Source organism: Episyrphus balteatus, chromosome 2 (genome assembly GCF_945859705.1).
Source record: "Episyrphus balteatus chromosome 2, idEpiBalt1.1, whole genome shotgun sequence".
Lineage (NCBI taxonomy): Eukaryota > Metazoa > Arthropoda > Insecta > Diptera > Syrphidae > Episyrphus > Episyrphus balteatus.
The window spans coordinates 43082521-43097936 of record NC_079135.1 but is presented as its reverse complement, the minus strand read 5'-3'; the positions used below and the strand labels follow the sequence as shown (position 1 = coordinate 43097936).

Here is a 15416-nt window from a genome sequence, read left to right as displayed (position 1 = left end):
GTGCTCGGGTTCGAATCTCCTTCTCGTCGGTATTTTTTTTTTTTTTATTTTTCAAAATTCCAAAATTATGTATCATGGTGCGGCTAATTTTTCATACAAAATGCACCGAATTTTTCATTCAAAATGAAAATAGTTCGGACGTGCTGCAGTCGTGGTGCGGCGAAAATTCCTGCAAACGGCGATGGTGCGGCGCTCAAGATTTTTTTCTTTAAAAATTCAATTTCTATTTTTACTCGGGCAGGAAACTCGAATCGTATCTAAAAAAATGTATATTTAAAGGTTTTTGAGTTATGATTATTCAAAGTTTTGTTTGTGTTTTTTTTTTCCATCAGCTTACTTAGTATTCAGGCTGTATCTTTTTTAATAAACGATCAATTTGAACAGAAAAACCGGCACCTGAAAGCTGAATAAATAAGCAATAAACACTGGAATAAATTTTTTTGGTCACTCTAGATGTTTAAGTGCAATCTATCAAAACATCGTTTATTACTCAAGATATAGCCCGAATACATGCTGAAAAAAAAAAACGACAAAAAACTTTGAAAAATTATATCTCGAAAACGTATCTATCGTAATTTTTTAAAGTGATTTCCGAATTCCTGAGGTCAAAGTACGTAAGAAAAAAATAGTGGGATTGAGTCTGTAAACCAGTGTTATTATAGTTTGCAACTGAAATATTAGCAGTGCTTTATTGCTTTTTAAACATAGTAAAACGGTTGTTGAAATTTTAGCCATTATAATAATCTAGTTTTTGTCGATATTTCACTGATTTTAATTTTTTGAATAATGGCTAAGAAAAAATATGTTTAAGCTTTCAACACAGGCAGAAATTGGACCATTTGGATATAATCCACAAGGATAACGTTCGTTCGATCCACTTAAACTCATACCGATTCCTATGTGTCAATCGTCAAATTATATTCTTGATTCGAAAAAATTCTTGCATACAACTGAATTTACAAAATAAATGCTAGAATAGTTTTTTTTTAGAATTGATGAAAATGAATGGGCTTTGATTTTTTTTTTTTTGAAAATCTATTACCTTTTTCATTTAATGTTTATATATTTTGTACTTTACAGTAATCTTTTAAAGTTAGAATAATTGTATTAAAATTGTACCTAAATTATTAAATTACCTACCAAACTAATAACGTTTGATTTGTATCGAAATTAATGATAGATAGATATACACATCACAATAGCGTATTTAAATTCTTCCAAATATCATTCGGAAATGGCACTTGTGTTGTCATTCCCCTCTACAGATATATTTTTGTTACTTTCTTTTAAATTAATAGAAATTGTAAGAATATATACTTATTTTATTTTCAATAATAAAAGTACACAATCATTATATAGATACACGTTAAAATTAATAAAAAAAAAAACAAATTATTCTTATAAGAAATTAAATAAAAATAAAAATATAATTTTAAATAAAAAAAAATAAAAACTTAAAAGAAAAAAAATTGTAAGCAGTGCAAATAGGTTACCTGGTGATCTGCCGCAAAAACCCACTGCGTGCCAAAGCAACTGGGATGGGGAGGACACATTTTTTTTTATATATATATAATTTTTTTAAAATTTCATATTTTTTGTTCACGTTTATTCAAAAATTAGTTTCGTTTTCTTTTTTTATTCAAAAATAATTAGAAAAAAAAAATCTCAATTACTTGTTTGAGAGAGAGAGAGAGGTATAATTATATAAAAAGCATTTTATGTTTGTTTTTTTTTTTAATTTTTAATTAATTTTTTTTTTCGTATAAAAAATTCAATAAGAAAAAAAAATACAGAGGAGTTTATTGAGAACAAAAACAAAATAAAAAAAAAAGAAATTAAAAACCTGGGGCTTAGAGGACAATAAGAAGCTAGATTTTGAAATAAATTAAATTTCAAATCAATTTTGTTTCCCTTTTCTTACTTAGTGTTAATTTTAATGTGATTATATTAATGTTTAAGGTGTGTGTATGGGTAAGGAGGAAGTGTTTATTTTTTTTTCTTTTATCTTTTTGGAATTTGTAATGTAAGTATTTTTTTGTTTTTTTTTGTTTTTTTGTTAATTTTCTTTGCATATACTATACCTTTAACCTGCAGCTGAGCTGTGTATTTGATTTCGGCTGCTGGATTAGTAGCCACACATGTGTATTCACCGGAGTGTGTCGCCGATAAGGAGGGAATACTAAGGAGTGAGGAATATTGATCTAACATTGTTACATTGGCGCCCAAGAGTGCGGGCAATGGCTCACCATCCTTGAGCCAACGTAAGGTTAGGGGAGGATCACCCCTAGATACCCCACAAACAGTACGCGTTCGCATACCCTCAGCCAGTCCGTCTTGGAATGAAAATGGCTCTATAATAGGAGGTACTGTAATGGAATACAAGACGAAACAAACGGATAACACAAATTGAAATAAAACAAAAACAAAAAGTTAACACAACAAGGATCATCATCATCATTATCATTATCATCTTCATTATCATTATCATCATCATCAAAACATTCAAAGAGAGTTTAAAAAAGAGAGAAATTTTTCATTTCATTTTCTTTTGTTTTTAATTTTTCATTCCTTTTTTTTTTTCATTTCCGTGTTGGTGACATTTATTATTATTATTTTCCATTTCTATATTTCGTGCGATTTTTTTTTATTATTTAATTTGTCCCATCCAGTAAGTTGCAGTTGTAATATAATTGAAGTAAGTTTTTTTTGTTTAAATATTTATATATTTACATTAGATACTCTTATACAAACTTTTAAAATTCTTAACAAACAAAAAAATTATAAAAAAATAAATTTAAATCATCTACGAAATATCTCCACACTTGAAACATACACAGAAAATTAAATATAATTTATGTATAATAATAAATAATTGTTTTTTTTTTTTTAAATTTTTTACTTAAGAAGAAAACGTTTCCAAAGAACACACAATCATTTAAAGTTTTTTTTTTGAAAATATATAAAAAGGGTGAAATATAGAAGAGAATGAAATATATATGTTTTTTTTTTTATTTATATATAGAAATAGTGGAAAATGGCATTCTCTCTAAATGAAATATTTATATATAGAAAGAGAAATTAAAATAAAATCATAAATATATAAATTTTTCTCTAAAGAAAAATAATTAAACTTTCAACAGTAAAACTCTAAAAAAAAGTTTCTCATAAACTAAACTAAAAGTTTTTATTTCTTAAAATCACAAAAACTAAAAATAATTAACATCCTAATTTTGATTGTAGTATTTGTTTTGTTTGAGTTTTTTTTATTTTGAGTGTGTTTGTAGAGAAAATAATAAATTTTCTATAACGAGTGTGTTTTTTTGAATGGAATTTGAATATATGGAGAGAGAAGAAGAAGTAGTTTTATATCCATGTCTCGTTACCATTGACCAGAAGAGCCTGTGAATTTTCCACTTCAGCAGCAAGATTTCGCACAACGCACGAGTAGTTACCAGTGTGATCGGAGCCCAAATTTTCTATCACCAATATACTATTGTATTGATCGACTTGTTTCACCGACATATGTTGGGATGGATCGATGAGGCGATTATCCTTGCGCCAGGTTATTGTTATTGGTAGATCACCTTTGACAACGGAACATGTCAATGAGGCACGATCTCCCATATTTAGTTGGAGTATTGATGTTTGAAATGGACTCAATTTGGGCGGAACTGCAATGTAATTTGAATTGTTTTGTGTTTGATATTGATGATATTTTTTTTATTTATATATTAGCTGATGAAATTTTTTGTTAATACTTTAACCATGATTGTGATGTTTATTATACCTTATATGATTGTTATGAAGATGTACCCCTAGAAATTGTGGAACAGTGGAGATCCCCATAAATCAATTTGAAGAACCAACCTATGTACATTCCCGAGGAATAATACACAAAATTTACTAAAATAATAAGCTTCTAATTTATGTAGGAATAGCTTAAAAAACAATAGGGGTATTTCAGGGGACTTTGGACCAACAAACCTAGGTAATGTTATTTCTCGATAATTGACATAATTGAACTCTTCTCAGGGTTTTATTATATTTGTCTACTTGCATAGAGAAGGGTTTCTAGAAATTGTTTTAAAAATATTTTTATTTAATGTTAACTCAGATCTCAAAGAAACTCTTGAAGCTTTATGAATAAAGCTTTTTTTTCGAAAATCAAAAAAAAAAAAATTAATTTTTATTTTTTTTACTTGAATGCATAATGCCTGTTCACTATGAATTCATATCCGTACATTTAAACATTTTTTCGAGATTTTGGTCTGTAGATATCTGCCTTCGAATGTAATAAAAATAAAATGCACGACTGGGGTCGCACGTACTTGCTCTTGCAGTTCAAATCACTTTTATGTTAGTTTTCTTGTAGATTTTACGAGCTGCCTCTAAAATAAATTTTAAAGAAATTTTGTTGAGGTTGGGGAAGAGCCGACATTTAGACTAAATTTTTTTCATATAAAAAAATTTTTTTTTTGTATTTGACTTTTTTGAGAAAAAATAAAAATGCAATTTAATTGCCATTGCTTTAAATATTACGTATACAAAGTTTAATCAAAATCGTTGGAGCCCTTTTCGAGAAATTAGCAATATCGTATTTTTTGTATGGGAGGTATACGTTCTAAACGAGATATAAAAAAACAAAAAAAAACCAACTTTGCATAAAATTCCATAAAAATCATCTGTACCAAATTTGAAGAAAATCCATCCACGCGTTAAGGCTGGGGAAATGTGCACAGACGCACAGACGCACGGACGGATTTGCGGTACCCACTTTTTTGGAATTCTCCATCATCGTAATGTTGGTTTAGATTAAAACCTCAAATTTTTTTTTTCGACACGAAACCAATACTTGCCCTATAGAGCCACGAACTTGCTCTTAACAACTTTTTATATACAAATGTGGTAAATGTTTAAAAAAAAAACTTAAAATTCGTTCTTCAAATATAAAGAGCAACTCTTTTAATGAAATTTGAGCTCCAACAAAGTATGCAGTTTTAATTCTTTTATAAAGATGCATTTTTAGAAAAAAATTGTAAAAATCGTTAGAGCCGTTTTAACCCCTTGTAGAACCATGTGACATTTCTGTAACAAACCGAAAAAGATCGCCCAAAAGCTGTAATAAACATATTTTTATTCTTTTAAAGCTTCTTACATAATCTTTAAGAATTGCTTTATCGAAATAATGCGCCATATTTTTAATAAATAGCACCAATAGTTTTTAATTGGCAGTTAATGTTGAAAGTTTGGAAAACAAGCAAATTTATGTAAAAACTACGAAATTCAGAAAAAATATTTTTCGTGCATAAACTAACGTTGTTTTATTTTTGGATGTTAGGAATGCGCCTAAAAATAAATATTAGATAGTGTAACAACACATTATTGTTGTTAGCATGCAGTACCGCCTTTGCCTATTATTTTTATATTTTATTTTATATAAGTTTGAAATCAATGTCGCCTTTGACTATATTATTATTATTATTTATATTTTTTTCTAAATTTTAAAGCCTCCTATTTTTAAAATAATTTATCAATGTTTTCTTGCTATAAAAGGAGAGCCAAAATTAGAATTAAATCACTTTCGACTTGACCAGGAAAGAGTCAAGATATTACAGAGGTAACACTTACCGCTTCATATCCTTGGCTTCTTTTCTGAAAGTATTATTACAGTGTTTCCTTACGCCTTCTGTAATAACTGCGGAACACCAACCGCATAATAGCAAAGGGTAGGAACACCATAATAATACTCTTTCAATAGAAGTAGTACCAAACATTGTAAATCATTTTTAATCTTCGTTTGTTCAATAAAATTACTATTTTAAAATATCCTTTTGTGTCTGAGTTTTGCTTGGAATATACCACAACACGACAACTGACTGAACAAGCTGTTACAATAGCTTTTTGTTTGAATTTTTGCATTTATATACAAAAATAAATTATTTAAACTTTTTTTTTACTGCGTAAATTTCGAAATAACTAAGCAAATAATGAATTTATTGAGTTTTTGAAAAATACGTGTTTTATTATAGCTATAAAGCCCTTTCGATTGACATTATTAATTTTAAAATTTACGATGTTGGGTAACAAGGGGTTAGATAAATTTGTTACCTATGCCATTTTGAAAAACTTTTAATCAACACGTAAAATTTCAAATTTTTTTTAAAAATCCAAGAACTATTTTGTCAATGTTTTTTTTTTTTATTTGTATTGGGGCAATATAAATGTTTTTGAATACAAAAATCGTTTAAATTGAACTAGTAGTTTGGAAGATAATTTGAAATTTAAAAAACGATTCTATGGGAGGTACCGTTAATAAGGATTTTTGAAAAAAAAATTCAATACAAGATAGACCTTATTTAAAAACTTAGGGTATACCTGATTTTTTTAAATAAAAATCTTAGGAGCCGTTTTTGAGAAAATTAAAATTTTCCAAAACTGGTATATGACAGGTTCCGTTATTTTTGGTCCAAAAAAATTAATTCTAAAAACCCTTCTGTACAGGATCCAAAAACTGCTACATACCAAGTTTGAAGTAGATCAGCGCGTCCGTTAAGGCTGTAGCTCCTTATACAGACAGACAGGCATCCTGACAGACTGAAAGACTGACAGACAGACGGACTTTTTGGCATTCTCTATCATCGTGATACATATCATGAAAAATTGCATTTTGTTCGAAAATCGGAAAAAAAATTTGTTTTTTCTCACATTAATAGAAAGGCCTTCTCATTGTGAACGCGTTTTTGCAAATTGAAACTTGTTTCGAGTCTTTGATCCGATACTATCTGCTTCCGAATTTAAACAAAAAAATATTTCAATTGCAAGTAATTCAGCAACCAGGCCTCCAAGAAACTTTTGGTTTTCAGCTATGAATAGAACTTAAAGAGACCTTTATTTTGATGTCTCACTCAATGGATTTACAGGAAATTTTTTTGTATGCATTTTTTTAGGCAAGGGGTTAACCTTGATTTTTTCTCGAAAATCCGAAAAAAAATAAATTTGTAATTTTTTCACTGAAAAGGATAGAACTGTTCATTGTGAACTCGTTTCTGTAAACCAAAACTTGTTTCGAGTCTTTGATCCGATACTATCTGCTTCCGTATGTAAACAAAAAAATATTTAAATTGCAAGTAATTCAGCAACCAGACCTTCAAGAAACTTTTGATTTTTAGTTATGAATAGAGCTTTAAGATACTTTTCTTTTGATGTCTCACTCGATGGATGGATTTGGAGGAAATTTTTAAGAATGCACTTTTTTTTAGGCAAGGGGTTAACCTTGATTTTTTTTTTTTCAAAAATCCGAAAAAAATAAATTTTCATTTTTCTTATATAAAAAGATAGGCCTTTTCATTGTGAAACCAAAAATTGTTTCGAGTCTTTAAAAAAAAAATTTCAATTGCAAGTAATTCAGCAACCAGACCTCCAAGAAACTTTTGGTTTTCAGCTATGAATAGAGCTTAAAGACACCTTTATTTTGATGTGTCACTCAATGGATTTGGAGGAATTTTTTTTTTAATGCATTTTTTTAGGCAAGGGGTTAACCTTGATTTTTTTTCGAAAATGCGAAAAAAATAAATATGCATTTTTCTTATATAAAAAGATAGGCCTTTTCATTGTGAACGCGTTTCTATAAACTAAAACTTGTTTCGAGTCTTTGATCCAAAAATATCTGCTTCCGAATGTGAGAAAATAATAATTCCGATTGCAAGTAGGTAGGTAATTCAGCAACCAGACTTCAGCTATGAAGAGAGTTTAAAGAGACCTGAATTTGGAGGAAATTTTTTAAAATGTACTTTTTTTAAGGCAAAATTAGAAAAAAAAATTGATTTTTTTTTACTTAAATGCATATGCCTGTTCACTGTGAGCATAAACTTATAGTATTTAAATCCGAAAAATTATCTCAGAATAAACGAAAAAACTTGAAGCTGCAATATAGAAGAAGACACTTTATCAAAAGTTTTTGAGACATTTTTTTTTTTACAGAAGAATGAGTTTTCGAAAATCAGAAGATTAACATTTTAGATATGCAAAGTCACACTAAAAAACTTATACAAAGTCACGTTTCCCGAAGATATAGTGTCTTATTTTTGTTTTTCTTTGAAATTAAAAAATGCACGTTCTTCCACCAATTCAGTGTAAAAGCCTTACGACACCTTTGATTCCTTCGAACAACACCACAGGAACAAATTTGTTTTATTGAAGGTATCTTCCTTGGAATTGCAAAAGTCTCAAAAATATGTAAATACAATTTTCACAAAACTTTCAATTTTTCCCTCCAAAATGATTTAAATCCAATTTGAAGCGTTTAACACCAAAGTCGGAAATTATTTCGATAATATTTATATCAATTTGAAGAACCTCAGCACAAGAACCCTTTCGCATTTCTCATTCTTGTCGTGTGCCACTGCTTCTTTAGTCGAAACACTTATCGCACACGACAAATAATATTCATGGTACTTTCCTTTCTTTGAGCGATTTCCTACAACAACCATCAACCGCACACACACACATATAAAGTGCTTTTACTGATTCCACTACATGATGGGAAGAAAAAAAGGAAATTCTTTCATTTCCTGTCATTTCCATATTCAAATTCAAAGAAACACATTTCCAGCTAGAACATATACTTACAGGCAGGCACACATAGCAATAGCACCCTGATGAAACCAGCCAGCCATTTTCTCTATTTCCTCCACCGCCGGAATTTCCGCTTGCGGTTAGTTATTGTGTTACAATGATGCAACTCAGCCAACACAGTGTCGTGAGACTGCATAATTCACACTTCAGCCAAGACAACGAAGTTCCTTGTAAAAATATTCAAGTCAAGAGGCAGCCAGAAAACGCAAAGGGAAGTCCTTTAACACATATTATAGAGGGTTTCTGTTTTTTTTTTTTTTTGGGTTAGAAAGGGAGTGAGTTTTTCGATGGTAAAAAGGATCTCAAATTCGTTTGTGTCGGCTATGCGGTTAGACTTTTGGGAAAGAAAGACAAAAGTAGCTTTTCTTTAAGCAGGCTACCACACCACCCTACTTTATTCTTCATCTGCAACCATCTCAAGACGCTTAAATCTGCAATCCAATGGATTCTAGTTTTTCATTTGGTGATGTTGGATTTTTTTTCTATCCCTACTTCCGGACAAGAATCCTGCCGCTAAGGACCCACTTGGAGTCAGTTTAAATGGGAAAAATAAAAATCATTTTGTAAAGTAGTTGCACAATTTTCGTTTTTTCTATATACTCTCTCTCTTGGGATTTTTTTCTTTTGGCATCTTGTTCTTTAGGATTTATTTGTTTTTATTTTTTTTTGTAGTTGAGGAGGAAAAAAATATTGTTTCTCATAGCCGTCATTGTCGTATACGAAAAGTCGAGAACATCCAACTCCTTGAAAGAACGAACTCAAACAAAGAAAAAACCGAATAAACCTAAAAGCGAGAGAAAACTGGACCTACGAAACTATAATATACAAAAATAGAGAAGAAAAAAACCAAAAAAAAAAAAACCAAAAATAAATGGAATAACGCAGATAAACAAACCAAAAAAGAGATGTAGAGTTGTTGGGAAAAAAAGTTTTATTTGATTCGGCTTTTATCCATTTGGCTTGTGTATATGTACCAAGTACTTGAAGTTCTTACAAAAAAAAAAAAAAAAAAAAAAAAAATAGAAAACTGAAAGCAAAATGCTTGCAGCTTTCATATTCGCGCGTTGTTGGCTGAACAATCTCGCCCGCCATGTTTTACCCCTTTTATTTTTATTTTTGTTTTTATATTTTCTGTGTCTCCGAGCCCGGCATTTCTTCATTGCATTTTTAATTATTTTATTATTCGTTATTTTCTTTTACTCGCTCGAAGGATAAATTAAAACAAGGAACAAAAATAAAAACTGAAAAAACTAAAGAAAAAATTTATAAAATTAAGTTTTTATTTATAAAACCCCCTCGACTTTTAAGTTGGATTTTTTTATATTTTGTTTTTCTGTAAGATAATATTTTAGTCATACTCAGGTGAAAAATTAAATTTTCCAAATATTTTTTTCCATTTCTCTGAAATTTTATGAAACTGTTTTTTGTAGGGGTGACAAAACGGTTTTAGGACCTCAAGATTTTTCTTATTGAAGAGAAAAGTTTTAAGAGTTAGTAACGAAAGGGAACTCCTTTGACTCTTTTAGTTGTAAGATATGCTTGTGTAGATGATTGCGGTCTTGATTTTATTTGGGACCCTAATTTTGTTTTTTTTTGGAATATTTAAAAGAAAAAAGAGGAGATATTTAAACTCATCTGTGACTTTATATGACATTTGGATAGATCTGTAAATACAAAATTTTAATTTGGGACCCGAAGATTGTTGATTTTGTTTGGGACCCTTTGTAAGCTATGTAAGTATATAAATATTTATCAAACAATAAGGTGAGAAGGCATTTGAAATCTCCTTTTTTTTTACATTGCATTTAAATGAGGACTAAAAAAAGTTTAGTTTGGCACACTAAGGGCCGGTTTGTTCACACTCGATTATCTTTTAATCAAGGAATTTTGTATGGAATAATCCTTGATTAAAAGATAATCGACTGTGAACAAACTAGGGCTAAGAATGTTTGGGACACTAGTTTAGTTTTTTCGAATACCCACTTAAAAAAAAAAACTGTTAAGGAAAAATTTTACCTCATCACTTTCCTTAATATCACTTGTATCGGTAACGATATTTTGTTCAAGACGAAGAAAGATTTCGGATTTTTAGAAAAAAATTTCAGATTTTTAGAATTTTTTTTTGGAAATTTTAATGAAAATAACCTTTAAAAATTAAGAATTGATGTGAAAATTTTCACGTTAGAGGGTTTTGGAGATATCAAATCCACCAAAATCTGCAAAAATCGTTTGTATCTATGGAAGCTTAGTTTACCTTATTTGAGGTCTGTGAAATCATCACAAACAAGGATTGAAGTATTTGAAGTTGTTCCTTTGCATTGATGACAATTTATTAAATTTGTTTTAAGACCTTAAGTTGGATTGAAAAAAACCAATGGGAACCTGAATTTATCTAAAAATTTATGAAACTTTTTCATATTTGATAATTTCGTTTTTTGAGACCTCAAGTTTGACATTCAAAATTTTCAGCCACTTGTTTTAAGTGATATTTGATCCCAATCTCAATTATTTAATGATATTTGCAATAGTCATTACATGCTTAGTTTTCATTGGAACACTAATTCAGATATGTTAACATTTCACAAAAAGTTTTTAGCTTTTAACACCTATTTACTGAGAGCCCAATTTTTAAAAGATCTAAGAACTTTTGAGGAACTGGGAAATATGAATATATTTTATCCTTTCTTCTGACAGGGACCCTTGGTCAAATTGGAAAAATAGCACGAACAAAGAGTTTGGGAGAACTTGACAACAAGACTAATTTTTTTAAGACCCTAAATCATATTTGTGAAATATTGTAAGGGCATGAGATTTTCTTGTCGAATCTTCATTGTTGAAAATTAATTGTTTTTGAACTTGTTTTAGACTTGCAACGCCAAATTCTATTAAGTTAAGAAAGTTGGATAGTTTTTTCTGCACCTGAGTATTATTTAACCGACCGGCCTCTTTTTTGACTTGATGAATGAATAAAAAAAAAAAAAAAAATTCCATAATTTTCTTTCTCCTCTTCTTGCAGTCGAGTCGCGAATGAATGTTAAAATGGATGAAGAAATAAAGGACGATGCACTTGGGTATCCTAGTTTGGATAAACATATATAACGAAGACTGTAGTGTATATAGGAAAGTTTGTAGGTATTAGGTAAAACAGAGATCCCCCCAGGGAGGTAGTTGATGTGATGGCATTGCTTTTATGGCATTTAAATTGTGTATGGGTAGCAGAGGTATGCATCCTTCAAGTTAGTCCTCCTATCCTATTACATTGCGATGAATAAATATGAATGGCGCGCCGAATGAACAAGGTAGTTATATACATCCATACACACATAATCTAGCCGGCTTTAAAGACAAAAGAACCTTGTAGATTTACCTGAGCTTTTTTGCTGTTTTTGATTATATTACTGCTGCAGTAGTGTTGTAGAGAGGAGACCATCATATAGCCATCAATTCCCATGATAAACTAAAAGAAGTAGGTATTGCTGGAATAAGATACAAAGGCGCAGACATGCAATACACATGCCACGCCAAGCCGCCACGAAAATTGTTTCCTCAAAGGCCGTCACATTTTTGTGTTCACTAGAGAAATAATTTTCTCTTTGTGTCGCCTTTTGAACTGATGGAAATCTAGATGAATATCCACAGTAGCTTTGGGACTCTTTGTAAGGCATATACTCGGAGTGTGTATATTGTATTGGGAACTGTCCAATTAAAATTGGACAAAATTATTACCCTGAACATAGAGTTGCTAAACGGTTTTGGAACGAGCATCAAACAATGTTGGCACAGGAATACTGTAGTCTTTACATGGTTGGAATTATGTTTTAGTTATGATTTCATGAAGTAGATATGCTTAACTCTATTTTACGGGAGATTTCGCGAATTGGAATTGGTTCGCAAAATGGTATTCAGTCACAAATTCGAATCTAAATTTTGTTCGAAATATCACTTTGAATAGGAAACCAATAAAATATATATGAGAACTCGGCTTATTTAGGTACAAGATGTAAGCTTCAAAGCATGTAAATCTCGATTGATACCATCTAAGCAAATTGAAAAGTGAATTTTGCATCTGAGAGTGGAATGAATTTTTTTTCGAAAATCTTAAGAAAATAAATTTTTTATTTTGTTACTTAAATGCATAAGCCTGTTCACTGTGAAAGTGTGAACTCCTAATTAAAAACCAAAATTATTCCGAGACCTTGGGCCTCCGAACGTAAGAAAAAATATGTATGTTTGGATGCAAATTACTCAGCAACCAATCCTCCAAGAAACTTTTGGTTTTTAGTTATGAATAGAGCTTAAAGAGACCTTTCTTTTGATATCTCACTCGATGGATTTGGAAGAAATTTTTTAAAATTCAATTTTTTGTGGCAAGGGGTTAACCTTGATTTTTTCTCGAAAATTCGAAAACAAATAAATTTGTAATTTTTCACTGAAAAGGATAGAACTGTTCATTGTGAACTCGTATCTGTAAACCAAAACTTGTTTGGAGATTTTGATCCGAAAATATCTGCCTCCGAATGTAAAAAAAAATATTTTCGATTGCAAACAATTCAGCAACCAGACATCCAAAACTTTTGGTTTTCAGCTTTGAATAGAGCTTAAAGAGACCTTTCTTTTGATGTCTCACTCGATCGATTTAGAGGAAATTTCTTAAAATGCATTTTTTTAGGCAAGGGGTTAACCTTGATTTTTTCTCGAAAATCTGAAATAAAAAATTTGTAATTTTTTTGCATAAATAAACTTTCGTCCGCAGATATCTTAGCAAACAGACCTCAAACAAACTTTTGATTTTCTTAAAGAGCATAAACAGATGTTTCCTTTGATATCTTATTAAAATTTATTACGAGGGGGATTTTTAAAACTAAATTTTATGCAATTCAATTAAGGAAAGATTTTGCAAAATTGTGTAGGTACTGGACTCAATCTAAAATGCATCAAATATAAATATACCATTTATATATAAAATGCCTTATGTAGAAACTATATCATATATGATTTTTATTTCTCTCCTTCGGGTAAAAGAATGTAACACGAAAGGAATAATCTAACACTTCAACTCAATAGATACACCTTGTACTTGTTTTTATAAGTATCGTCAATTTTCATTGTTCTTTCAGAAAATGATACAGCTCTTTCAATGTGCATTGCTATATAAAAAGTATCACTCTTGTTATAACAAGGACTCTGTGTTCTTCTTTCAAGTTGCAATAACAAAGGAATTTAGTTTGAAGATATGTATACCTTTACCTGAGTGGTGGGTGATTGACGAGGACTTTTTTTCTAAAAGGAAAATTTTCACAAAATGGTATTCAATTGAAAATAGAAAAGGATATAATTCGTTTGAAAAAGGATTTAAGAGAATAAACGAAGTTAACGAGTTTATTTTTTTTTGTATCAAAGTTAAATTCTTTAGAAAAGGCTATCATCGTAGGTATTTGTTCGTTAAGTAAAATAACTTAAGTAAATAATCCTTTGCAATTATATATACAAAGATAGGTTACTTTTACTTTATAAATTCTATCTGTTTTAAATTATTTTCAAATAAGATGAAATTTCTTTCTTTTACTTTGATTGAATTCCTTTTAACTCGTTCAGCAGTTTTGCTTTACTTATCATAAAAGCTCAAAGTCAAATTAAGTCCACACAGATGTTAATTGAATTCTAAACGAATTTAAAATACTCTGTATATTAATCTAAATTTTTTCAACATTTTCCATGAGTTCTTTTCGATGATGTGGAAATATTAAACCGGAACTTAAATCACATCCAAAAAAATTTTTGTTGGTTGCGTTTTGCTCTATCGTCCTCGAGAACTACTTTCGAAATGAAAATAGTTCGCTTATCCTGTCATAGCCAGAAGGCAACCATTATGCAAAAATGTGAACACAAATATTAAATCGTATAGTTGTGTTGTCAACACCGCCAGTGACAGGGGTCGGAAATGAGTTTCGTTTTTTTGGTTATGTTTGATTTGATTTTATTTTGTTTTTTCTTGTTTTATTTTTTTATTTTCTGAATCTTAGTTTTTGGTGATGGTTTTTTTTTCTGTTGGGGGTGCTTTTGCTTTGTTGACATATTTCTGCATTTATTGAGATGAATTATATCCATAAGCAAAACATGGTACATTTGATTTTGAAATATTAGATATTCGAACAAAATCAATTGTGTATAACAACACTCGGAGCTAGTTTTTCAATGTTTTGAATCTAAAACAAATTGATTAATACAAAGAGCATTTAGTTTTTGATCCAGACAAAATAATATAAAACATTTCTAAACGTGGACATGGACATCGTTGGCACCAATACCCTTACTGGCTTTACTCAAAGTCCCAATGAATTCTATTTGGGGTTTGGCTTTATCATTTAAACTAATTTTTCTTGAGAGCAATAGTGGAGTAACTAAACCAAATTATTAGGGAACCCGGCCGAACAGATCTGATTTTGATGATCTTTTTTTTCAAACGTCGGTAATTAAAAATACTTTAAAGTCTATAGGTTAAAAATTGTCGATGTTGCCGTATTGTTTTAAAAAATTAAAATTAAATGTTTTTTGAACAAAACCATTTTTTTTGCTGAAATTTCATAAAATAAATGATACTAAAAGATTTTCTAGGTAATTTAAGGAAAAAAAAATATATGGGAGTAAAAGACAATCTTCCATCGTTTAAGAGATAAATGCAACTTTTTCACAAACTAACTTCAAACACAAAAAAAATATTTTCAACACAACGGCAACACCTACAATATTTACATACACGTTTTTAAAAAGCCAGAATCTCA

General features: G+C 29.7%; 1 protein-coding gene across 18 annotated transcripts in view; it reads right to left on the bottom strand.

Annotated features, from left to right (window-relative positions):
- Window positions 1–15416, bottom strand: part of LOC129911788 (cell adhesion molecule Dscam2) — a 260258-nt gene that overhangs the window by 28654 nt on the left and 216188 nt on the right. For 13 of the 18 annotated variants that reach the window (XM_055989710.1, XM_055989711.1, XM_055989720.1 and 10 more), the window contains one exon: window positions 3384–3671. In XM_055989710.1, the coding sequence (XP_055845685.1) occupies window positions 3384–3671 (288 nt within the window). Of the gene's footprint in view, window positions 1–2081; window positions 2367–3383; window positions 3672–15416 lie in introns of all 18 variants that reach the window. The other 5 variants (XM_055989724.1, XM_055989708.1, XM_055989723.1 and 2 more) reach the window with 1 other exon arrangement.